General features: G+C 58.4%; 1 protein-coding gene across 3 annotated transcripts in view; it reads left to right on the top strand.

The window, feature by feature from the left end:
• PRKCB (protein kinase C beta) overlaps positions 1 to 25155 on the top strand; it is a 99768-nt gene that overhangs the window by 18202 nt on the left and 56411 nt on the right. For all 3 annotated transcript variants that reach the window (XR_010784625.1, XM_066560860.1, XM_066560859.1), the window contains exon 3: positions 23701 to 23783. Coding sequence is in view for 2 of the 3 variants with exons in the window: in XM_066560860.1 (XP_066416957.1) it covers positions 23701 to 23783 (83 nt within the window). In the remaining variant the exon portion in view is untranslated. The remainder of the gene's footprint in view (positions 1 to 23700; positions 23784 to 25155) is intronic.

A 25155-nucleotide genomic window follows, 5' to 3' on the forward strand; every position in this document is an offset into this window, starting at 1 on the left:
GGGTTACAGCACCTGGGACAGGAGAGCCCAGGCACAGGATCCCCCTGGTGCTCAGCAGCTCTTTGGTGTGAGACAGGGCTCTGGAAAGGGGCTGGGAGCCAGCAAAGCCCAGGGATGTGGGGGAGGCAGAGGGGGGGTCCTGGAAGGCCCACGGGGTGCAGGCAGAGCCCCCCTCCCCTGCACAGGCAGCCTGTGTGTGCTGCACAGCAGTGCCATGCCCTGCAGATCATGGGGAACACCAGCCAGGGACCTTGGGGGGCTGCACAGCCCGGATTTCCTGCCAGAGCCCCCTGTGAGCAGGGGGAGCTGCCCCTGCGGTGTCACTGTGCCACCCCAGCTGCTGTGCAATGTCCCTGTCACTGTCCCACCCCAGCTGCCCCTGCGGTGTCACTGTGCCACCCCAGCTGCTGTGCAGTGTCCCTGTCACTGTGCCACCCCAGCTGCCCACGCAGTGTCCCCATGCAGTGTCCCTGTCACTGTCCCACCCCAGCTGCCCCTGTGGTGTCCCTGTCACTGTGCCACCCCAGCTGCCCACGCAGTGTCCCCATGCAGTGTCCCTGTCACTGTCCCACCCCAGCTGCCCCTGTGGTGTCCCTGTCACTGTGCCACCCCAGCTGCCCGTGCAGTGTCCCCATGCAGTGTCCCTGTCACTGTGCCACCCCAGCTGCCCCTGCAGTGTCCCTGTCACTGTGCCACCCCAGCTGCCCATGCAGTGTCCCTGTCACTGTGCCACCCCAGCTGCCCCTGTGGTGTCCCTGTCACTGTGCCACCCCAGCTGCTGTGCAGTGTCCCTGTCACTGTGCCACCCCAGCTGCCCACGCAGTGTCCCTGTCACTGTGCCACCCCAGCTGCCCCTGTGGTGTCCCCATGCAGTGTCCCTGTCACTGTCCCACCCCAGCTGCCCCTGTGGTGTCCCCATGCAGTGTCCCTGTCACTGTGCCACCCCAGCTGCCCCTGCGCTGTCACTGTGCCACCCCAGCTGCCCGTGCAGTGTCCCCATGCAGTGTCCCTGTCACTGTGCCACCCCAGCTGCCCATGCAGTGTCCCTGTCACTGTGCCAGCCCAGCTGCCCCTGTGGTGTCCCTGTCACTGTGCCACCCCAGCTGCCCACGCAGTGTCCCCATGCAGTGTCCCTGTCACTGTGCCACCCCAGCTGCCCCTGCGGTGTCACTGTCCCACCCCAGCTGCCCCTGCAGTGTCCCTGTCACTGTGCCACCCCAGCTGCCCATGCAGTGTCCCCATGCAGTGTCCCTGTCACTGTGCCACCCCAGCTCGCAGCCTTCCCCCACTGTGCCGTGTTTGCCATCAGCATCTGCCTCTGCTCTGCCTGACACCCGGTGATTTTTCTCTCTGTGAAGGTTTCTGAGCAGTCTAAATTGAGGAAGGGGAGGATCGCTTACAGACACAGCGCTGGCTTGGCTCTATTTTGGGGGAGTATTTTGAGGTTTGACTCAACTGTAGCAGCTCCTCTGCAGGGAGGGCTGGATTGATAGTCAGGAGTGCTAGCAGGTCAGGTGGGCTATTTTTGGCAGGGCTGTTTAATTGTCTGGTGTGATTCTTGCAGGGCTGGTGGCTGGATGGTTACTTATCTCCTGTCAGGGTTTGTTAGCATGAGGCAGCTCTGGTTACACGCAGATATTAAATCAGAAACCCACGAGAGGGGCTGGCATCTGCTCTGTCTCACTTGCTTGGGAGGGTGGCAGGGGATAAGGCACTCAGCATCTCAGTGCTTTAATGCCAGAGGCTGCTCCACAATTGCTGTCAGTCTGTCTTCTCCCCACCACAGTGGGGCTGCCCCTCCAGGGGCATCCCTGCCCACCTGGGACCTGCCCAGCCCGGCTCTGCTGCCCTCCCTGCCCACTGCACCCACTGGGTTTGGTTTCAGGCCCATTTTCCATCTCAGCTGCATGCAGGACACGCTCTCAGCAGCAGACAGGGTTTAACCAAGCGCTGTTGGCCGTGTGAGCCAGTGTTCAAGTGCTGCTGCTCTGCCTCCAGAGCAGGTTTGGGCTCTGAGGTGGGCCCAGAGGGCTTTTGCAGCCCCAGGGATTCTGTGTGCCTGGGCAGGGCTCTCCCTGCTGGATTTGCTGCTGGAGGGGGCCAAGCCGTGCTCCAGCTGTGCCCATGGATGCCCACAAACCCTGGCACCAGCCTCTCTCCTCCCGCTGCTCTCCAGGCCATCCCTGGGGGTGCCACCCTGCAAATGTGTCCCAGGATCTCCTGGTGGAGCATTTCCATAACTCCAGCAACAGCAGGCAGTGCCAGGGAAAGGTTTAGGTCCTGCCCAGCCCCTGGGAGTTGCTCAGGCCTGGTTAAGCATGGTGTTCCTGTTGCTTTTGGATCTGTGGAACACTGAGGGCTCAGAACCCTCTTTGACCTTGGGGTGTTTCAGTCTCGGTCAGGAAATCCCACTGTGACCCCTGGCAAAGAAAAGGGGAGGATGAGTACAGGATGAGGGCAGGGAGGGTTTGCCTGAGCTGCTCCTCCTGCGTGTCCTGGCTGTCCCAGCTCGTTTCTGGCCCTGGTTTCCCTGGCTTCCTCCAGCCACCACCGTGTCCAGCCTCCCCTCATGGGCTGCTGTGGCTTCAGCTGCTCCCCAGCTGCAGTGTGACCTCTGCAGGATGAAGAAAAGCTCCTCAAAGCCCCCTGTGCCTGGCGAGGAGCACAGCCCCTGCCTTCAGTGTGATGGAGGGACTCATTCCCTGAGCCATCTGCTGCAGGAGGTGGGAGCCAGGCCCTGGGATGGTGTTCCTGGTGTGGTGTTCCTGGCATGGTGTTCCTGGTGTGCTGTCCTGGGGTGCTGTCCTGGGACTGTGTCCTGCATCCCACCGATGCCCTGCCTCTGCCCGGGGTCCTGCCTGGGGGAACTCGTGGCCTGGGATGTGTTTTGACCAGTTTCATTCTTAGGCTGTCCTTGCTGTGCTGACTCACTCCCAGCTCCCTGGGAACCTCAGCACGGGGCTGATGTGGGGGCAGAGGGACAGAGCCCAGAGCAGAGCTGGCACTGCTGGGGCGTGGGGCTGTGCTGGTGCCGTGGGTTGGGGCAGCCAAAGGAAGTCTGAGGTCAGGCTGCGCTCAGAGCACCCCCAGGGGCCGGCTGGGTGCAGGAGGTGCAGCAGCATCACCCTCAGCAGGGTTTCTCCAGGTTTTCCTGCTGCACAGCTGCTCTGGGGGCTCTCTGCCAGTCCCGTGGGAGAGCAGGAAGGGGCAGCAGCAGGGCAGTGCCAGAGCTGTGCCCCAGAAGTCCCCGTGTGTGCCCCAGAGTGGTGTCTGTGGTATCACTTCCCCAGAGCTATTTCTGACACCGGCAGGTTCTCACTGCTTGGCCTGAGCTTGTCTTGTTTCGTGTCTGGGGAGCCTGAGCCCCAGTTCCTGCTGGGCAGGGCCCTGGTGAGCAGGGAGGGCCCTGGTGAGCAGGGTCTGGCTGCTCCTGGCTCTGGGCAGGTGTGGGACAGGAGCTGTGCCTGCTCTGGGGTCACACACTCGGTGCCCCCTGCACCCTCAGGAACCTTGGGCTGTCACCTCACCATGCCCAAAGGTCCAGGCCCTGCCAGGGGGGGCTGCCTGCAGGCTCTGGCAGTTTTGGGGGCTGGCTGCAGTTTTGGGAGGCTGGCTGCAGGCTCTGCTCTGGCAGTTTTGGGGGGCTGGCTGCAGGCTCTGCCCATGCTGGCAGGTTTGGGGGGCTGGCTGCAGGCTCTGCCCATGCTGGCAGGTTTGGGGGTCTGGCTGCAGGCTCAGCTCTGGCAGTTTTGGGGTCTGGCTGCAGGCTCTGCTCTGGCAGGTTTGGGGTCTGGCTGCAGGCTCTGCCCATGCTGGCAGGTTTGGGGGTCTGGCTGCAGGCTCAGCTCTGGCAGTTTTGGGGTCTGGCTGCAGGCTCTGCCCATGCTGGCAGGTTTGGGGGCTGGCTGCAGTTTTGGGGGGCTGGCTGCAGGCTCAGCTCTGGCAGTTTTGGGGGTCTGGCTGCAGGCTCTGCTCTGGCAGTTTTGGGGGTCTGGCTGCAGGCTCTGCTCTGGCAGTTTTGGGGGTCTGGCTGCAGGCTCTGCTCTGGCAGTTTTGGGATCTGGCTGCAGGCTCTGCTCTGGCAGGTTTGGGATCTGGCTGCAGGCTCGGCTCTGGCAGTTTTGGGATCTGGCTGCAGGCTCTGCTCTGGCAGGTTTGGGGTCTGGCTGCAGGCTCGGCTCTGGCAGTTTTGGGGGTTTGGCTGCAGGCTCTGCTCTGGCAGTTTTGGGGTCTGGCTGCAGGCTCTGCTCTGGCAGTTTTGGGATCTGGCTGCAGGCTCTGCTCTGGCAGGTTTGGGGGGCTGTCCCCAGCACTGCAGCACCGTGCAGGGGTGTGAGTGGGAAGGCTGGGAGGGGGAGCAGCTCCTTGCTGTTCCTCCTAATTGCTCTCCCACTTTGTGCTCGAGTGAGCAGGGAGCTGTCTTGAGCTGGGTCCCTGGGGACGCTGCCTGGTTCTGTCATCCCAGCGTGCACCGTCCCTGCAGAGGGCCCTTTCAAAGGAATCCTCCTCTGTTTTGACTCGGTCCATCTTCCCCCTGACGTGGGAATGATCCACCTGCCTCCTGCTGTGCTGCAGGATGCCAGGGCTGTGCTGGAGGCTCCTGAGTGGGGGCGAGAGCTCCTGGGATGGCTCCCATGGGCCTGCAGGAAGCTGTGGGAGCAGGGCTCCATCCCCAGCCTTTGCCTCCAGAATTCCTCGCTCCAGACTTGTTACTAGAAGCTGATAATAAAATTTGTAGGAGGTTTTTTTCTGATGGAAAGCGTGGGGGAGTGCAGGAGGAGCTCCCCTGGTGTGCTCAGCGTGGTCTGGGATTGTGTTTGGCACCAGCCCCGAGGCCGGCCAGGCTTTTTGGGGTGGGTGCCTGGATTTTGGGGAGATGGGGGTTCAGGGGTTCCTGCAGTGTGTGAGCCCAGGCAGGACCCCAGAGATGGCCCAGGTGAGGCAGGGCTGGCCCTCAGCTGCCCCAGGAGCTGCTCTGGGGCTGTGCCAAATTGCTGTGATGTCCCTGCAGGGCGGGTCAGTGCCTCCCAAAGCAGCAGCACCGACCTGCCTGGGGCTGGGAGTTGTGCTGCTCCTCCCCTGCTCCTGTCTGGGAGCCTGGGATGTGCCGAGGCTGCTCCTCACAGGCAGCTCCCAGTGCCCTGTGCCAGCTGCAGGTGGCTGCTGAGGTGTTGCTCTGCCCAGGCGCCTGGCAGAGCTCAGAGCTGTGTTCCTGTCTCTCTGGGCACAGTCACATGTGCCCAATGACAAAAACTTTGGATCTTTCTCAAGGAAAGAATGAAATTGCATCCATGACTGTGTGGAAAGTGTTCGCAGGGAGCAGGAGTGCTCGGGGGAGGAAAGCTGCCAGCTCATGGCATGGCTTGGGTTGGAAGGACCTTAAATCCCACCCAGTGCCACCCCTGCCATGGCAGGGACACCTCCCACTGCCCCAGGCTGCTCCAACCCTGTCCAGCCTGGCCTGGGGCACTGCCAGGGCTCCAGGGGCAGCCCCAGCTGCTCTGGGCACCCTGTGCCAGGGCTGCCCACCCTCCCAGGGAATAAATGAAAAGGAGCTTTTTCTGCTCCAGAATTACTCAGCAAATTTCTCCTGGAAGTTGACTTCAGGCTGATTCTGCTGAACATTGATTGTTGGGGATTTTTTGGTGGTTTTTTTCTGGTTGTTGTATTTGTAGAAATAATGATGTCTAAGCACTGTCTTACCAGCTGGTCAGGAATTCTCTGGGGAGTTGATAATTTCCAAAGGAAACATTCCTGCAGCAGTAACTCCCAATTCGAGTGTGCCCACCTGGAGGCTTTTTCCCTGGAGGCAATTTCTGTTCCAGTGGTGGTTAAACACCTTCTCCTCCCTGCAGCTGCCACTGGCCCTTCTGTTCTGAGCCATCAGAGCCCATCTTCACAAACCTGCTGCTTTGGGATTCCTGGGATGTGCTTTACGTGGGAGACTTCGGCATGGACACACAGCGTGGAGCAAGGGGGAGCAGCTTCATTCTGAGAGGGGAGGCTGAGGTTGGATGTTGGGAAGGAATCCTTCCTTGTGAGGGTGCCCAGAGCAGCTGGGGCTGCCCTGGATCCCTGGCAGGGCCCAGGCCAGGCTGGACGGGGCTTGGGGCACCTGGCACAGTGGGAGGTGTCCCTGCCATGGCAGGGGTGGCGCTGGGTGGGCTCTGGGGTCTCTCCCAGGCCAAGCCTGCTGTGATTTGGTGGTTCCTGTGCACCCCAGGTGCCATCCCAGCCCCATCCCACAGTTCCCAGCCAGCTCAGGGCTGCTGTTGCCACGGGAACGGGCGTTCTGGAGTGGGAAACCTCATTTGATTCCCTCTCCCTGCTAGTCGAGGCACTCAGATGGATTTGAAGTCACAAATACAATAGTTTTTGGGGCGGTGCAGGGAGTTCAAGGATCTTTCCCTGCTGAAGGAGCTGCCTGAACTCTCTCGGGGTTGAATGAGATTTTCCCCTCAATACCCACTCAAAGCCCACTTTGCCAGCTCCGTGTGTGTGGGGCTGCTCCCTCTGCCACCTGCGGGGATAATTAAGACCTTTCAGGTTGCCATAGAGAGTATTTTGCCTCCTAATATTGCATCAATTTATATTTGGGATATTTTTCTATGAAATTGCCAGTGCAGAGGCTGCTCTTTGTCAGGTGCACCACTGGCAGGTACAGAAGGGGAGGCCTTAACCAGCCTGTAACTGGCAGGACTGGGGAGATGCTCAGCGCTCCTGGTATTGCTTTACATTTGGTGTTTCTAACAAACAGCATCCAGAACGTTCCTTCCTCGCTGCTGGAGGAGTGATGGGATCTCATGTAGGCCAAGCCCTGGCCGTGGAGCAAGCAGCTCCAGAGGAATTGCTGTGCAGTCACATCAGCCCGGCTGAAATTCATCTTGGTGAACTTGGCCCTCTTGAACGGGCACTGTGGAGTCAGAACAGCACCCCCAGAAGCTGGGTCTGCAGCTCCAGCCCTTCCTGAGACCCCTGTGCTCCCCAGCACTCACCCCTGCTCCTCTGGGAAGCTGCAGCACTGGAAGGAGCAGCACAAAGGTTTGTGTGGGGTTAGAGCTTCATAGCACAGAGCTGCTCTGAAGGGAGATGTGAGTATTGCCCTTGGACCCCAGCATGGAAGCTGGGTCGGGAGCAGGAGCTGGGGCTGGCAGGGAGGAGAGGCTGTGGGTCTGCAAACACTCTGAGAAACACCCTTTTCAGAGAGAAAAGGGCTGTGGGGAACACAAACACTCACCCCAGAGAGAACAGGGCTGGGGCAGCACAAACACTCACCCCAGAGAGAACAGGGCTGGGGCAGCACAAACACTCACCCCAGAGAGAAAAGGGCTGGGGCAGCAGCCAAGCCCTGCCTGGTCACCCCCTGACCCCTCTGGCCATTCCTGGGTGTGGGGTGAGCCTGCAGCTCCCCACAGCTGCTGCCTGCATGCCAGGGACCTGCAGGGATGCTCTGGAGGGATCCTGGCATGGCAGGGCTTGCAGGGCAGGGTGAGAGCCCAGGGTGAGCTGGGCACGGGGGCAAGAGCTGCTCCTGAGCCAAGGCAAAGCCCTGGAGCCCGGGGCTGCTGTCCCTGCAGCTCCCAGAGAGGGGACAGGGACAGGAACAGGGCAGCTCCAGCATCCGGGGCTGCAGCTCTCACTCTCTCTCTCTCACTCTCGCTCGCTTCCTGCCCAGAAGGAGCTGTAATTCCATTAACGATCCGAATATGCTGGGGTCAGCCTTTGCCATCCCGAATAAGGCGGTAATGAAAGGGAATTAGGAGGTAATTGTTATGAATGGCCCCCAGCTGGCAGAGAGCTGACGCAGGTGGGTGGGTGCCGCACGGGGCCCGGCAGCGAGGCAGGTGAGGATGGGAGGGGAGGAAGGTCCTGGAGGGTGATGTAAGGCAGGAGAAAGTGCAGTCCAGGAGGAGGTTCGCCGTGTGAATGTGGTTTATTTGAGAAGCAGTTTGCTGTGAATTAGCATCCTGGCAGGGTGCGAAGCGTGAATTTTTGGGGAGGCACCTTTTGGAGGGTGTTTGATGTTCCAGAGGCCGAAGGGCAGAGAGGAGCTTCCCTCGGGGTGGCTGGCGGTGAGCTGGGGTCCTGGGCTGAACCTGCTTCCCCTCCTTCGGCTCCAGCCTCCATCACTCTCGGGACAGGCTCTCTGTGGTGCAGGCACTGATTTCCAGAGGGACCCGGCTGGTTCCAGCTCGGAGCTGCGGGGCCTCGGGAGCCTTTGGCAGCTTTGCCGGGCCGCTGGTGCTGGGGATGGCAGCACCGGGAGCCGCAGCGGGAAGGGAGGGTGAGCCCGAGGTTTTCCTGCTCCATGACAAGGGGAGGGCTGGCAGCGGCTGCCCAGGCACGGTGTGGGGCGTCCCTGCTTGGAGACACTCAAAAGGCAGCGGGGCATGGTCCGGGCAGGCTGCCCTGGGTGGGCACAGGGCTGGGACACGGTGACCTCCAGAAACCCCTCCAGCCTCAGCCGTTCTGTGGTTTTGTGCAAAGGGAGCTGGGAGAGCGGATGGAGCTGCGCTCCTGCAAAGCTTTGGGGGCCGGGAGGAGCGAGCCGGGAGCTCCCGGTGCGGTGCCGGGTGGGCGGGAGGGGACAGAGAGGGGAGAGCGGGGACAGAGCAGAGACAGTGGGGACAGAGAGGGGACAGAGCAGAGACAGTGGGGACAGAGAGGGGACAGAGCGGGGCCAGCGGGGAGAGAGGGGACAGCGGGGACAGAGCAGGGACAGCGGGGCCGGAGCAGCGCTCGGCAGCCGGAGCCGGCTCTTTCCCCAGCTCGGCGATGTGTTGTGACTGTTTATGTAAAAATAACAGATCTTTCCAAATATTTATCGCTGGATCATGTGCTGAGGAGCGGGTGCCGTGCGCTCGGAGATGGAAAGCCGCCCCCGAGCAGCTGCCAATCCGGGCTGGGGCTGGCGCGGCGGGCGGCTCCGGGGAAGGGCAGCAGCTGGGGACGGTCACTGGGGATGGGTGTGAGGGACAGCGCTGCCAACCGCGCTGACATCGCACCTGCTCGAACGGGCGCCTCTCCTGGGCTCTCTCACCCCAGACCCTTCCAGGTTTGTGTTGGCGAGAGCTTCAGAGTGGCTTTGGGGCAGCGTGGAGGGGGAGCCTCCCCCCGAGGAGTTGGGCACGTGTCTCCTTGTGCAAGCCCAGCAGCTCAGCTTAAGGTAAAGCAGCTGAAGGTTAAGGCAGCCTTGAACCTCCCAGGAGCGCTGCTCCTCCTGCAGGGCCCTGCAGGAGCAGGGCTGGGGCCCTCCCTCCATCATCCATCCCTCCCTCCCTCCCTCCATCCCTCCCTCCCTCCATCATCCATTCATCATCCCTCCCTCCCTCCATCATTCATCCCTCCCTCCCTCCCTCCCTCCCTCCCTCCATCATCCATTCATCATCCATCCCTCCCTCCATTCATCCATCCATCCCTCCCTCCATCATCCATCCATCCCTCCCTCCATCATCCATCCATCCCTCTATCATCCATCCATCCATCCCTCTATCATCCATCCATCCATCCCTCTATCATCCATCCCTCCATCATCCATCCATCCCTCCCTCCATCATCCATCCATCCCTCTATCATCCATCCATCCATCCCTCTATCATCCATCCATCCATCCATCCATCCATCCATCCATCCCTCCATCATCCATCCATCCATCCCTCTATCATCCATCCATCCATCCCTCCTTCCCTCCATCATCCCTCCCTCCATCCCTCCACTCATCATCCCTCCATCCTGCAGCGTCCCCTGCGCTCTGCAGCTGCTGCCAGGCACCAGGCTGGTGCTCTGGGGATGCTGCCCTTCCTTTTGGAAGGGGAAGCTCCAGGTGGGAAGGTTGCTGGGAGCTGGGCTGGGATTCTGGATGCAGTTGCTGCAGCTGGGGTGCTGGCCCTGTAGTGTGTCCCAGGGAAAGGGTGAGTGTCCCTTCTGCTCAAGATCAGGGTTTTATTCCAAAAACCAAACCGGTGGCATGGAAAAGGTGGGCACACAGCTGGGGGCTGCTGCCCATGCGGGAGCTGGAGCTGCAGCCTCCAAGGGGTTACCAGGAGCTTCTGCTCCTTCTCATCCTGGCTGTGCTGGCAGCTGCTCAGGGTCAGCAGAGAGGCTCCTCTGCTCATCTGCTCAGCGCATGGGAAGAGGCCAGTGAGAGCTGCAGACATGGCTGGGCACACACAGCTCAGTATTTCTGAAATCTGCCCTATTTTGTGTCTCTCAAGTGCTGCAGAACAGCTGGGAGACATTTTGGGCGAGCTCACAGATTTTTATTGTCCCACTTAGTCTGTTATGTATGGAGCTCTCCCCTTTACTGCCTTATTCAAACAGACTGGATGTAAAGCTGCCTCTGGGCACGATGGCTGGGGCAGGGTGGGTGCTGTGCCAGCACAGGATTGGGATGGGATGTCCCCTCTTGGCACCAGGGCTGGCAGGAGCTCTGGGGCTGCATCCCTGTGCTTTGGGTGAGGGCCCTGGAGCCTGGCGAGCTGGGGATCTGCTAAATTGCTTATCCAAATGTCATTAACAATGCAAATGGGTTCTTTCAGCGGGACAGAGCTGCATCAAGAAGTAGGGCATGTTGTAAGCATTAATAAAGTCCCACTGGCCAGCAGGGACGTGGACGGGCACAGTGAGCCAGGAAAGCCCTTTGCAGGGCTCCATGAAATAAAAGAGCTCCTCTCCTCTCCCCTGCCCTCCTCCCCTCGAGCTGCCAGCCCAGATAACGTTCTCATGGAGCCAGTGGTGTGTAATTGCACAGGACTGTTCCCCACAAACAGCAAACTCAGTCCCTGGGCTGATGGAGGTTTTAGGACAGCAGAAGGCAAAGGCTTCAACCACTTCGTTACAACAAAATTCACCTAAAGGATCATTTCTTTTAAAATAAGGTAAACCATGGAGCAGGTTTGATTTCCTCCTCCCCAGCAATGTGTTTTAAAACCCTTCCCTTAATGTGATCCTGCAGGTAGTGTCTGATTTCACCTTCCCTGCTGACCTTGGCCGAGGGCTGGTGCTCCTGTGTCCCATTCTCCATCAAGGCCATCACCTTGAGCAGGTTCCTGAGCTCATCCCACGCGCTGCTGCATCCCAGAGCATCGCTGGGGACAGCTGGGGACGGGGAGGGACAGATCCCGGGGACAGGGACAGACGAATCCCTGGGACAGAGCTGCCCACTCCTCCCACAGCAAGGTGACTCCTCCAGCTCTGTGCTGCCTGTCTGGCAGCATCAATAAAACCCTGCTCTGAACAGCTCTGGCTGGAGCAGGGGGGAGCAGGCACAGTAAATCTGCATGCTGGAAATGTTATTTTAATATCTTGTCCGTGGAGCATCGAGCACGGTGCCGAGCGCGGGCGCTCGGTGCCAGCTGCAGCCCTTGCAGTGCCTTGGAGCAGAGGTGGTGCTGTGCAGCCTGGCAGCAGACAGGGCCCCTTCTCCGGGCAGGAGAGCCAAGAGATGCCCTCCCCTGCCTGTGGCCCAGGGGCTGCAGCTGCCAGGGCAGTGCTGAGGGCTCTGCTGCTGCTGGCAAAGCTCGCAGGGAAGTGAGCATCCCCTCCTGGCTGGGGCCCAGCAGAGCAGCGAGCATCCTCCCTCCTTGCCTCCCTCCCTGCCTTCTCCGTGTCCTGCCAGGTGCCACAGCCCCCCCAGTGCAGCCAGGCTGGGCTGGCAGTCAGGGTGAGCCCTGTGCCAGGGCTTGGCCAGGGGCTCCTCAGTGGGAGGATGGATGAGCACCAGGGAAAGCCAAACCCTGAGCAGGAGCCGGGGCTGAGCATCCTCAGGGTGGCCCAAGGCTGAGCTGAGCTGGGCTGTGCTGGACTGAGCTGTGCTGTGCTCTGCTGCACCCCTCCCTGCCTGCAGCTGCTGCTTCCTGCACAGGAAGTGGCAGCGTTTCTTATCTTGGCAGCTCCCTCCCTCCCTCGGGTTTAGGACTGAGCAGGGCTGAGAGCAGCTGGAAGGCAGGTTGTGGGTGCCCCAGCCATGAGAGCAGCTGGAAGGCAGGTTGTGGGTGCCCCAGCCATGAGAGCAGCTGGAAGGCAGGTTGTGGGTGCCCCAGCCATGAGAGCAGCTGGAAGGCAGGTTCTGGGTGCCCCAGCCATGACTGGAGTGCTCCATCACCCAGCCCCTGTGCAGGGCTGTATTTTGGGGAGGTCTGACTGCAGGGAGGGGCTGGGTTGTTGCTGGAACAAAACTGGGGGGGATTGCAGCTCTGTCCATGCCTGATGTATGCCTGCCATCCCTCCATCCATCCATCCATCCATCCATCCATCCCTCCCTCCCTTCTCTTTGGCTTTGGCCCTGCCCTTTCTCCCCAGCTCTGCTGTTTGTTCTTGTGCTAAAAGGCCCGTGCTTGACAAATGTTTTTTTTTCCCTGGCCTGGAAGTTTTCCAGACCACTGAGATTTTTCTGTGCTGTGTTTGCCTGCCCTGCTCTCTCCCTGTCTCTGGTGGGAGGCAGCGCTGCAGGGATCGGCTGTCCCAGGACAAATCCCGTGGGAGTTTCCTCACAGCACAGACTGGGCCTGGAGCTGCAGGAGGGAGCACTGGGGAGAGGCTGTGGCTTCAGCAGGGCTTGGCACGGTCTCCTTTCCCATTTCTGTGGGGATTAGGAGAGTGTGTGCTGCAGCATTTCCAGTGTGGGGCTTCTGGGAGGATTTCACCGGAGGGTGAGCAGCTGGCTGGAGGCTGGCAGGCAAGGGGTCTTGGGGGTCCCTGGTAATACCTGGGATCCCCCCAGCTCCTTTTCCTGACACTTTGGCACAAGTGCTGGAGAGTCAGCCCTGGGTGAAGGGGTTAACAGAGCAGCTGGCACAGGAAAAGTGTTTCCAAAATAGCAACGTTTTCCTGAAAACAGTACCAGGGCTGCTGCTCAGGGACCCCAGGATGCTGCTGGGAGCTGGATCCAGGGAATGCTGCCCAGGGATCCTGGGATGTGCTCAGGGATCCTGGGATGTGCTCAGGGATCCTGGGATGTACTCAGGGACCCAGGGATGTACTCAGGGTCTGGATCCAGGGAATGCTGCTCAGGGATCCTGGGATGTACTCAGGGGCTGGATCCAGGGAATGCTGCCCAGGGATCCTGGGATGTGCTCAGGGATCCAGAGATGCTGCCCAGGGGCTGGACCCATCCCTTTGCCCCGGGCTGCTGCTGCTTCCCTGGGCACCACCTGGCTCTGGTGCTGCCTGATGGGTGTTTTTCTTTGGACACCCTCTGCTGGGGGCTGAGAGCTGCTGGTGGCTTTTTGGGGAGGCCCTTTGGTGAGAGCTGCTGGTGGAGAACATCCCTGCCCTGCCTGCAGCAGCCTGGGGTGTTTGATCCCCCCGCTGTGGCAGCAGGGAGCTCTTTAGAGCACAGACAACAAGGGCCAAATACTGCTTGGGTTTATTTCTCCTCTATTTTACAGCAGCCCCAATGCCCATGGGGCAGCTCCTGGCTGAGTCTGTGGCCCACGAGGTGGCTCTGGGTGCTGTGGGAGGGTGGGGGGCTGAGAGTCAGCACTGCCCGAGCAGATGGAGCTGCTGTGATAACCCTGCTGGGGCTGGCAGCACAGATGGGGTGCAGGGGGTGCAGTGCCCAGCCCTGTGGCCCCCAGAAACCCCCTCAGCTGCAGAGCCCTGGGCACAAGCTGCTCTCACAGGGGATTGTCCCGGGCCAAGGGAGCCCTGCCCTGTGTCAGAGCCCTGGGCTGAGGCTGTGCCATGCAGCAGCAGGAAGGGGCTGCAATAACACATCCCACAGCAGCACAGAGAGCCCAGAGAGGGACAGAGCAGCATCCTGAGATGGTCTGAGGGCCCTTTGCTCAGTGTGGGCACAGGAGGCGTGTCATGGCAGGAGCTGCTTGTGCCCACAGTGCTGCCAGGGCACGTTTGGACTGGCAGGGATCTTTGAAACCCCAAGTTCATGCCAGGGGTTGCTGTGCTGTGCTGGTGGCACAGGGGGCACGGTCAGTGCTCGGTGTTGGGAAGCCAGGGCTGTGCACAGCCACACAACTGCAACAGCAAATAAAAACCCTCTGGAGGCAGCTTCACCTTAGCAGGGCCCTGGCTAATTGAGGCTTTCCCTTGTAGTTGGATCGAGCTGCTCACGTTCCTGGGTGTTCAAGAAACCCATCAAACATTGTTTGGTGTGTGGAGAACGGGCCCTCCTAAGATGCTGCCAGCTGAAAATAAGCCTGAGGCAGCAGCAGGGAAGTCATTACTCTTCATATCGGACACAAAAAAATATGTTTCTGTTGTGTTCATGATTATTTTTGTTTTCTGCACTTCCTGGAAAGCAAAGGGACCATGCAGTGTAGTGGTTGTTTTTAGAAATGCAGAGGGGAGCAGGATTACAGCCCGTGCTCTTTAGCAGTGTATAAACTGCTCCCAGCCCTTGCTGTGCACTGACTCTGCGCTGATGCTCTGCTCCTGATGGGGTTTTGTTCAAAGAGCTGAAATTGTTCACATTTGGGGGCTGGTGTTGGACCCCAGCTCTTGGTTCACTGGTCACCCTCTGGAGGGAAGGTGAGGCTCTGGCAGAGCCCCTTTGGAAGGGCTCCCCAATCCTCTCACCTTGCAGGGTGTCCCTGTCCCAGGCTGGAGCCACCTCTGTGGTTGTGCACGCTGGCTCTGACCAGTGGCACCAGTGACACCAGTGCTGGGACAGCTGGAACTGGGACCCTTTGAGTGCTCAAAGACTTCACCAGCCTGATGTCCCTGCCCCTCCTGGCCTGTTTGGAGGTGCAGGCAGTGCTCCTGGGCAGTGCCACTCGGGCTCTGCTTTTGGAAATTAGACCGTGCTCAGAATAGCCAAAATTAAGGGGGATGAAGGAGGGGATGCAAGGAAGAAGATGTGAGTGAAGTTCCCCTCTCTGTCTTGGAGATAAGCTACAAAATCCAGCTTTAACTGAGTTGCATTATTAGCACTTTGGGGACTGGGTTTTTATCTGCCTGGAACAGGATTAAGACGCTGTGACAGAAAGGAATGGCTTCAAAGCAAGGATCTGCTGGGGCTGGGAGCTGTGGGAGGCAGCTGGGGGTTATCTGTGCTGGGGCTGCCCTCTCCTAATGCCTGCCCTCTCCTCTGGGCAGCACCGATCCTGCCGGGATCCCTTCCCGTCCTTCTCCCTCCTCTCAGGAGCCTGACCCGCAGTTTCAATTACAATATTAAATTACCAGGTCACCAGAGTCAAAGTAGGCTGCCAAGTTTTTAATGATCTTCTCTTTCTTCTCGTGTGGAGGTTTGTTTTTTTTTTTTTTCCGAGCCTCCTTTCCATCTCTGCACTTTTAATTGAGACCATCTGTAATTTAACACATCGCCACAGTTGTGTAACTGGTGCAGGGTTTTAGGAGGACTTGGTGCTCATCCTCAGGGACTGCAGCAGCTTTCCACTGGCTTCCAGTGCCTTCCTAAGAAACCCAGAACTAATTGCCAGGACCGTTTAATCTGCTCCCTCGGGGCTTTGATTAATCACTCAGTGCTTATTTTTCACCTCTGCCTGCTGCAGGAGCTGAGGCTGGTGTGGTGGGCTGGGGCTGGTCCCGGGCTGGTGTGTGGCTGTGGGTGAGTGCAGCTGCCTGCAGGCGCCAGGGGTGTCCTCAGGGATGTCCCCAGGGACAGAGCCCAGCTCCTTGGGGTCAGGGCTGGCCTCAGAGGGCGTCCTTGCTGCCTGTCCCCACTTGTCTGAGGTACAAACCCACTCTGTCCATCCGTTCTGCATCTCAGGGGCTTCTCCTCTGCCTGACCTTGGCCAGCCCCTGGCTGTTCCTCAGCCCCTGGCTGCTCCTCCTCCCACATCACCAGTGTCCCTGCTTGCCCTGGCCACGGTGGCCCCAGGTGTGGGGCTGTCCCCTCCAGCCCAGCGTGTCCCTCTCACGCGCCAACCCCCTCGGATCACAGGGCTCGTAACCCAGGCCTTTAGGAACGAGCTAGGAGGGATTGTTAGCATGGAAAGAACCAAATTCCAGCTCAAAAACCTTCCTGATGCTGCAGCTGCTGCAGTGTGAGCTGGCTGTGATGAGGGCCTGGGGGAAGCTCCTTCCCCTCTGGCTCCTGTCGAGGCGGGAGCTGCCCTGGCCAGGGCAGGGACCGAGGAGCCTGCAGGGGAACAGGGCCTGCTCCGGGCCTGGAGCTCCCCTCCAGCCCTGCCTCTGTGTTTGGGGAGTGGTGCCTGCATCCCCTGGGGCCACCCCACGCTGCACAGCCCCTCTGAGGCTCCTCTCCATGGCTTCTGTTGTGGTGGGAGTGGGCCAGGCACCTGCAGGGTCTGGGGACATGTGGAGGGATGGAATGTAAGGAAATGGTGTAGAGGGTTTCACACTTGAGGAGCTGCAGTTGTACCAATTACTAAAGATTAGGAACAGGCTTGTTTTTAACTTGTTTTTAACAAGTTACAGCTGTGCTTAATAATGATGAGTGCTACAGAAGAGTGGGTTAGCGGGGTGAGGAGATGAGTTGGGGTTTGTTGGCTGTGCTGTGAAGAAGGAGTCAGTGCTGTGAGGAGATGCCCATGAGAAATCACTGAGAAGGTATGGGACTTTTGCAATAAGATAACAACAGGGACAGGCACAGGGCAAGAGCTGTTTCCCCAGGCTGTCTGTGGATGTTGGCATGCTCTGCCTGCTGCAGACAATTTGGAGAGGAAGCAGGAGCTGCACTTGTGGCATGCCCTGGGTGGAGGAGCCGCATCCAAATGTGCCACAGGTTCCTGTGCCAGCAAGAGCCACAGAAGCTGGGCCAGCCTCTGTGCCCTGCAGCCTGTCCCTGTCCCTGCAGTGGCTCTGGGTGCTGCACAGTGAGGGTCTCTCTCTCTCTCTCTCTGTGCACAGTGAGGGTCTCTCTCTCTCTCTCTCTCTCTCTCTCTGTGCACAGTGAGGGTCTCTCTCTCTCTCTCTCTGTGTGCACAGTGAGGGTCTCTCTCTCTGTGCACAGTGAGGGTCTCTCTCTCTCTCTCTCTGTGCACAGTGAGGGTCTCTCTCTCTCTCTCTCTGTGCACAGTGAGGGTCTCTCTCTCTCTCTCTCTCTCTGTGCACAGTGAGGGTCTCTCTCTCTCTCTCTCTGTGCACAGTGAGGGTCTCTCTCTCTCTCTCTCTCTGTGTGCACAGTGAGGGTCTCTCTCTCTCTCTCTGTGCACAGTGAGGGTCTCTCTCTGTGTGCACAGTGAGGGTCTCTCTCTCTCTCTGTGCACAGTGAGGGTCTCTCTCTGTGTGCACAGTGAGGGTCTCTCTCTCTCTCTGTGCACAGTGAGGGTCTCTCTCTCTCTCTCTCTGTGCACAGTGAGGGTCTCTCTCTCTCTGTGCACAGTGAGGGTCTCTCTCTCTCTGTGCACAGTGAGGGTCTCTCTCTCTCTCTCTCTCTCTGTGCACAGTGAGGGTCTCTCTCTCTCTCTCTCTGTGACAGTGAGGGTCTCTCTCTCTCTGTGACAGTGAGGATGTCTCTGCACAGTGAGGATCTCTCTCTCTCTCTGCACAGTGAGGATCTCTCTCTCTCTCTGCACAGTGAGGATCTCTCTCTCTCTCTGCACAGTGAGGGTCTCTCTCTCTCTCTCTCTCTCTCTCTGTGACAGTGAGGATCTCTCTCTCTCTCTGCACAGTGAGGGTCTCTCTCTCTCTCTCTCTGTGACAGTGAGGATGTCTCTGCACAGTGAGGATCTCTCTCTCTCTGTGCACAGTGAGGGTCTCTCTCTCTCTCTCTCTCTCTCTCTCTGTGACAGTGAGGGTCTCTCTCTCTCTCTCTGTGACAGTGAGGATGTCTCTGCACAGTGAGGATCTCTCCCCATCCCAGCTCTGCTGCTGCCATGGTCCCGTCCCCACCCACTCCCCTTCCCCTGCTGGGGATGATTGATGCTGCTCATCCCGCTGGCTCCAGCTTGTTCATTGTCATGCAGAGGATGTTGTCACTTCATTCTGGTATTTCATGGAAAACTGCAGGCGGCTCGGGGTGTTTTGTTCATGAAGTCCTTCTACAAGCACGTGGCTGGGCCCAAAATACTCAGCCCCTTTCGGTGAAAAAAGAGGGGTGGTAAAGAGTTCCCTTTGAGAACAGAGGCACAGCAGCCTCCCTGCCCCTCCTGCCCAGTGCTGGGCTGCTGTTAGCCCTGAGAACGCTGGATTCACAGGAGTTGTGCTGGCCAGGGCTCACCCCAGAAGCTGCAGGTGCCACTTGTACCCAGCTGTGAGAGCAGAGTGCTGCTGCAGCTTGGCATTGATGGTGACATCCCCGGGCCCCTGGTGACATCCCTGCCTCTGTCCCCCAGCCCAGGAGCGCCCAGCACACCATCCTGGACCTGCCCCCTGTCACCCCCCATCCCTGGAGCTGTTCCTGGTGCTGCCCAGAAATCCCTGAGGATCACAGCTGGGATTTCACTCTGTCTCCCTGGAGCTGACAGTGGGAAAACAGCTCAAGTCTGAGGAGCTGACGATGGCTGTGCTGTAAGAACCCCAGAAAGCTTTTAACCAAAGATGGGGATTAAATCCAAAGAGCACAAATTTTAGCTCAGCTTCTCTCTCTGTGTGCTCTAAGTGATTAAAAGCTGTAAAGCGCTGTCAGAAATTCAGGACTTCCCCTCCTGGAGCCCTTCTTTCCCCTTATTTTATGATTACCATGCTTCACTGCCTCTGTTTGATGTCATGAGTGTGATTTTTTAGCATGGAAAGGAAAGCCGTGGGCAGCTCTGCCTGGGGCACATTTTGGTGCCTCACCGGGGCCGGGGGGTGCCTCTGACCCCGGGGGTTTGCCCAGCGTGGGTGGAGCAGCACAAAGCTCCCTTAAAAAGTCATTTTCTCTTTATTTCTTGGTGTTATTTTGTTTCCTTCAGTTTTGCTAATCTGAATTCCAAGCTGTTTCCTAAAGCTGTTGTTCCTTGGGAAGTGGAGACGTTTTCCAAATGAGAATATCCACAGGTTGGAAGGGAGCAGCCACACACTGAGATATGCTCGAAATAATCTTTGAGCTTCCCTGATATTGGAGCCATCTGCCAAAGCTCAGCTCCGGCAGCTCCCTGGGGATGCTTGAACTCCTCCCTGGCTTTGATTTTTAGATGAATCTTGCTTGAACCTTCTTCTGTCTCTGTTAACTCTCCATCTGTCTCCCTCACTTGACATGCTGTATCCAAGGCTGTTCCCGGTGCTTCCAGAGCTCTCCCTGGCCTGAGGAGAGGAACAAAGGCTTCCCTTGGTGGGGATGTGTGTTCTGGGAAGGGCTGGGCTCAGGAGCCACGGCCCTGAATTATTCATTCGGCAAAGGACCGGGGGAAATGGCTGATTCCCTTCTCCAGAACATGGGGAATGGATGATTCCCTTCTCCAGAACATGGGAAATGGCTGATTCCCTTCTCCAGAACATGGGGAATGGCTGATTCCCTTCTCCAGAACATGGGGAATGGCTGATTCCCTTCTCCAGAACATGGGGAATGGCTGATTCCCTTCTCCAGAACATGGGGAATGGATGATTCCCTTCTCCAGAACATTGGGGAATGGCTGATTCCCTTCTCCAGAACGTTGGGAAATGGCTGATTCCCTTCTCCAGAACATGGGGAATGGCTGATTCCCTTCTCCAGAACGTTGGGAAATGGATGATTCCCTTCTCCAGAACATTGGGGAATGGCTGATTCCCTTCTCCAGAACGTTGGGAAATGGCTGATTCCCTTCTCCAGAACATGGGGAATGGCTGATTCCCTTCTCCAGAACGTTGGGAAATGGCTGATTCCCTTCTCCAGAACATGGGGAATGGCTGATTCCCTTCTCCAGAACATGGGGAATGGATGATTCCCTTCTCCAGAACGTTGGGAAATGGCTGATTCCCTTCTCCAGAACATGGGGAATGGATGATTCCCTTCTCCAGAACGTTGGGAAATGGATGATTCCCTTCTCCAGAACATGGGGAATGGCTGATTCCCTTCTCCAGAACATGGGGAATGGATGATTCCCTTCTCCAGAACACTGGGACAAGGCGCTCGTGCGGTGCAATTAGAGCACCAAACGGAGCTCAGGGAAGGCAGGGCTCGCCCCTGCAGGGAGCTGCTTGGCAGGGCTGGGTGCCCTCCTGCAGATGAGGGAGATGGGGCCAGCCCCACCTCCTGTGCCAGCTGGGAGCCAGCAGGGCACCCGGGCATTTGTCACCCTGCTCCTGCCCTGGGAGCCAGGGCTGCCCTTCAGGGTGGGCTCAGGGGTTTGCCAGGGAAGCGCTGCCTTGAGCCTTTCCCATTGCTGGAATGCCTGTGCTGGGCTGGGCTGGCTCCCAGGGCAGCCTGGTGCTGGTATAAGCAGCTTGAAGCTCAGACAAAGGGCTCTGAGGGCATTTCCTGGGCACAAACCCCAGCCTAGGAGGGGTTTTGTATTCTGAGGGCGAATCTTTGGGCACCTTTGGGCAAAGTGTGAGGGGAGAGGAAGCGTGTGAGGTGAGGGATGGCAGGGAACGCTCCTGAGCCTGCTCACAGGGTGGAAAGAGCAGAGGAGGGAACATCCTGCAGGACCAGGGGATGTGTGCAGCCTGGGCTGGCAGGGCTGCTCCTGCAGCTGCAGCTGCTGCAGGAATTGGCAGCAGGGCTCCAAGGCATGCAGTGGCTGCTGCCCAGCCCCTGCACAGCCCTGCACAACCCTGCACAGCCCAGCCCTGCATCCCTGCCCAGCCTGGCCACAGCATCCCTGCACAGCCTGGCCCCTGCAGCCCAGGGACACCCAGCCCTGCTGGAGCTGCAGCCCAATGTGTGTTCTGCAGCCTTCAAATGCCTGGAACACGTTTTGATGTGGTTCCTCTGATTGGCAGCTCTGGAATCAGTGGGGAATCGGCAGGGAAACTGCTTGATGGTTTTTCTGGAGGGTTTTTGAGCAGTGGTTTAAGCCAAGATGCCTTTCTCTGTGTGTCTGTGTGTGTATATATATATATGTATATATATTGAAGCAATACTGTGTTAGCATTTTCTAGCATTTTCTCTCGTTTCATCCTCCACAACAAGAGGTTTCCTAGGGTTTGAGAATGCCCTGCTGCTGTTGTGGTTTCCTGGCTCTCAAACCCACCCTTCCAGGAGATCTTTCCTCCCAGGCCTGTGTCAGGATCCCAGGGAATGGAGGTGTGTGATCTTGCCCTGATGTTTTGGTGCAAACATTTTCAGATCTGAGACACTGTGCTGGGGCTGCTGTGAAAAATGTGCATCCCAGCAAATGTCCTGGGGCTGTGGAGCGTTGCTGGGCTCAGGGCTTGTGTCCTTCCCTCCTCCCAGGACAGGTCTCCCCAGAGCCCTGCAGTGGATCTGGCCCTAAAGGAGAGTTTAGGGCCAGGAAACCCTCCTGCACTGTGCACTAAGGAATGGGAAAGGTTCATCTTCCATTCTTGTTGTGTACAAATGGCTTGGGATGTTTGTAGCCAGGCAGTGGGATTTGATAACTTTATTACCCAAATAATAAGATTTACAAATTAACTGTCTAATTAGCGACCTGGGAAAGCTGCTGCTCGTGCTGGGCTTTCTAAGCTGACAAAGACATGGGCTGAAGCTGCTGAAGTGTGATGGCAGTGGGGAGATCTCTCAGCCTCCTCACATCCACTGGGCAGGTCATGGGAGCTGAGACAGGATTGCTGCCCTGAGATGCTGCTCCTGATTCCCCCTGTTTGCCTTGTGCATGGCTGCAGCACTCACCTGAGCACTGGGAAGGGTTCCAGGGGATCCTGCCAAGGCCTGTGGAGCTCCCTCGGAGGCAGAGGGGCAGAGCCCCCAGCGCTGCTGGGGCACAGAGCTCTGCTCTGCCTTGCACGTGCAGGGAGGTTCTGCTTGCCCAGCTTCCAGAGGATTATCCTTGCACAGGTTAGAACCACAGAGTCCTGGAATGGTTTGGTTTGGAGGGACCCTAAAGCCCTCCCAGGGCCACCCCTGCCATGGCAGGGCCACCTCCCTCTGCCCCAGGCTGCTCCAAGCCCCAGTGTCCAGCCCGGCCTGGGCACTGCCAGGGATGGCCTTTAAGGTCCCTTCCCAGCCAAACCATTCCATGGCAAGTTGAGCCTGATGGCCTCTGGTTCCCCTGCAGAGCTGGGAATGGTTCCATGGGCAGCTCCCACCAGAGCCCAGCCCTGGCAGCAGAGCCCATGCCTGGGGTGTCATGGAGCTCTCTGGGTTTGTGCACACACTTCAGGAGAAATCCCTGCTAATAGAGTTTAATTCCTTCTTTCCTGCTTCCCAGATGCCTCTGTCTCCATATACAAATGACAGAAATGGTGAGCAATGCTTTCAAGAAAATGTTTGTTTGTTTGACTCAGAAAAGCAAGTGAGAGGTCCTGCGAGGAGAGAGCTCTTGGCAGCTGTTCTGCCTCTAAAACCTTCTGGGTTTGTTTTTGTTCACAATGGAAAATGTGAAAAGGAAAATGAATTTACAGCTGGATGTGGCAGGGCACAAAGAGAGGATTGTGAGGTTCATGGCTGATGTCATTTGCCTTTTCCTTGTTCCTTAGGAAAAATCCCATGTTGCTGCAACTGGAACCTGCTCCACTCCTGCACGGCTCAGTTTGGTTCCTGTGCTGTCTCCAAACCTCAGTCCCTGCTCCTCATCTTGCAGAGGCTTTAATTCAGTGTAACTGCAGCTCTTGGGAAAGGATGTGGCAGATGGGAGAGCCCTGGGGCAGGCAGAGCGTGGTACCTGGGCTGGTTCCCTGGGCTCCCTTTGGGCCCTGCAGCAGAGATCTCAGCTATGGGTCAGGCATGGCAGGGATGCTCCCTTCTGAACCAGGGCTGGTTCCCTGGGCTCCCTTTGGCTCCTGGAGCTGAGGTCTCACCCTGTGGGACAGGCAAGGGATGGGTGCTCAGGGCTGAGCACCCCTGGGGCTGCATGCAGGGTGTGGGTGGCCAGGCCGGCCCTGGCAGCCAGGAGGTGACAGAGGTGCCATGGCTGTGAGCTGCTGCCTCTGCTCCCCAGCCCAGCAGTGCTGCCACCTCCAGCTGCAGGGCCAGAGGGGCTGAGACCCTTAAGGAGGGTCTGGGCCACCAGCTGAGGTTACCTACAGTGGCAAATGATTCTTTAGGGTCTGTCACCCATGGTGAGGTGCTTGTTTGGCATTTGGGGAAAACAACCAGCCTTGAAATACAGAGTTTGGCTGCACAAACTGCAGAAACAGCGCTGGGAACTTCAGGGGGTCACGTGCTGAAAGGGTTTGGTGGTTGTGGGGCTGGGGGCTTAGCTCTGGATTCTTCTCTTGGGAGCCCGGGCAGTGGCAGTGGGGATTGGTTTCCCTCTCCCAGAAGGGCAAGGCTGGCATTGACGTGTGTGAGGGGAGGAGGACGTGCGCGTCTTCTGGTCTGGCAAACGGAGGCTGGGGAGATGCTGGGGAAAAGCAGAGCTGTGGGAGGAATTGCCCACCTGTTCCCTTCGGTACAATCTTCCATTTTTGGCCACATGCACTTTTCAGCTCAGATCCCGCCAGCGCCAGATTCTCCTCTTTTCATTCCCAGCAGTGACCTCAGAGCGTGTGCCACGAGTGACAATGAGCTCAGGGAACAGAATTGTTCCCAGCCCTCCTCTGACGTGCGCCCGACACTTTGTTCTGTTGAGTTCTACCAAAATGCCTGGGGATATTCCAGAAGGTTTCAAAACCTGCCAGGGGTTTGCTTAAAAACCCTCCTGGCACTGCTCAGAAATCCACATGGCTGTGGTTTGTTTTGTTACCTCTTGGCTCTCACATGGCTGTGATTTGTTTGGTTGCCTCTTGGCCCTCGTGGTGCCATGCCCTGACCCTGTCCCTGTGTTCTCTTTGCAGTTTGCTGCTTCGTGGTGCACAAGAGGTGCCATGAATTCGTCACCTTCTCCTGCCCTGGTGCTGACAAGGGCCCTGCCTCGGATGTAAGTACAGGTCCTGTGCTGGGCTGGGCTGGCAGCACCTGCAGGAGATGCTGCTCCATTCCCTGGGCTGAGGGCACCTGCAGGAGATGCTGCTCCATTCCCTGGGCTGCACCTGCAGGAGATGCTGCTCCATTCCCTGGGCTGCACCTGCAGGAGATGCTGCTCCATTCCCTGCACAGCACCTGCAGGAGATGCTGCTCCATTCCCTGCACAGCACCTGCAGGAGATGCTGCTCCATTCCCTGGGCTGCACCTGCAGGAGATGCTGCTCCATTCCCTGCACAGCACCTGCAGGAGATGCTGCTCCATTCCCTGGGCTGCACAGCACCTGCAGGAGATGCTGCTCCATTCCCTGGGCTGAGGGCACCTGCAGGAGATGCTGCTCCATTCCCTGGGCTGCACCTGCAGGAGATGCTGCTCCATTCCCTGGGCTGCACAGCACCTGCAGGAGATGCTGCTCCATTCCCTGTGCTAGGGGCACCCCAGGGTTGCTGTTTCACAGTTTATGGGATGGTCTAGGTTGGAAAAGCCTCTAGGAATCCTCAAGTCCAACCATTCCCCAGCCCTCCCAAGGCCACCACTGCCCCACCTCCCCCCCTGCCACATCCCCCTGGCTTTTAAAGCCCTTCAGGGATTGGGATTCTGTAGTTGTGGGGACTCTCAGGGGTTTCTGGGATACTTAAAGCACTCAAACCATGCAGTGACTTGTGCTCAGCAGAGCAGAGGGAACATGGGGAGGCAGAGGTTTCCCTTTGGGGCTGAGCCTGCAGCCCTGCCCCAGTGTCCTTCTCTCCCTGTAATCACAAAAGCCCCAGCCCTGCCAGCTGAGTCCCAGCCTTGTTTCCCCAGGATTTCTCTCCCTGTGGATCCCCTGGCTTGGGGGCAGCGGAGCTGGGAGCCCACTCTGCCAGCAGCACTCGGGTCTGTCTGGCAGGCTCTGGCTTTTTCCGTGGAAACTGGCTAATTTGGGGAACTGCTGGGAGAGAGGAGCTCGAATTGGGGAAACGACAGAGCACCACAGCTCTCACCCTTAAAAATAGAAGTGGTGGGAGCAGGCGGCGTAGCAGGCTGCGGGAGGTGGAGGCTAAACACGCCTGGTGTCCCAAAATGGGGCTGTGCCCTGGCAGGGACACAGCACAGGGCCTGGGGGATGAGGCTCTGGGGGCAGCAGCAGTTGGAGAGGTTTGTTCTGGTGGCTGTGCCCCCTCCTGAGCCCTGCTGTCTGTGCAGCCTCCCCAGGGCAGCTGTGGCACCCAGGGCCCTCCCTGCGCCAGGCCACCAGCCCAGGAGGGGGTGCAGGTGGCACTGCTGTCACCCAGGCAGGGGACAGGAGCCCCTGAGGGCTCCCTGTGCCAGGGACAGGCAGGGAGTGC

The sequence above is a fragment of the Molothrus aeneus genome, chromosome 16 (assembly GCF_037042795.1).
Source record: "Molothrus aeneus isolate 106 chromosome 16, BPBGC_Maene_1.0, whole genome shotgun sequence".
NCBI classification, from domain to species: Eukaryota; Metazoa; Chordata; class Aves; order Passeriformes; family Icteridae; genus Molothrus; species Molothrus aeneus.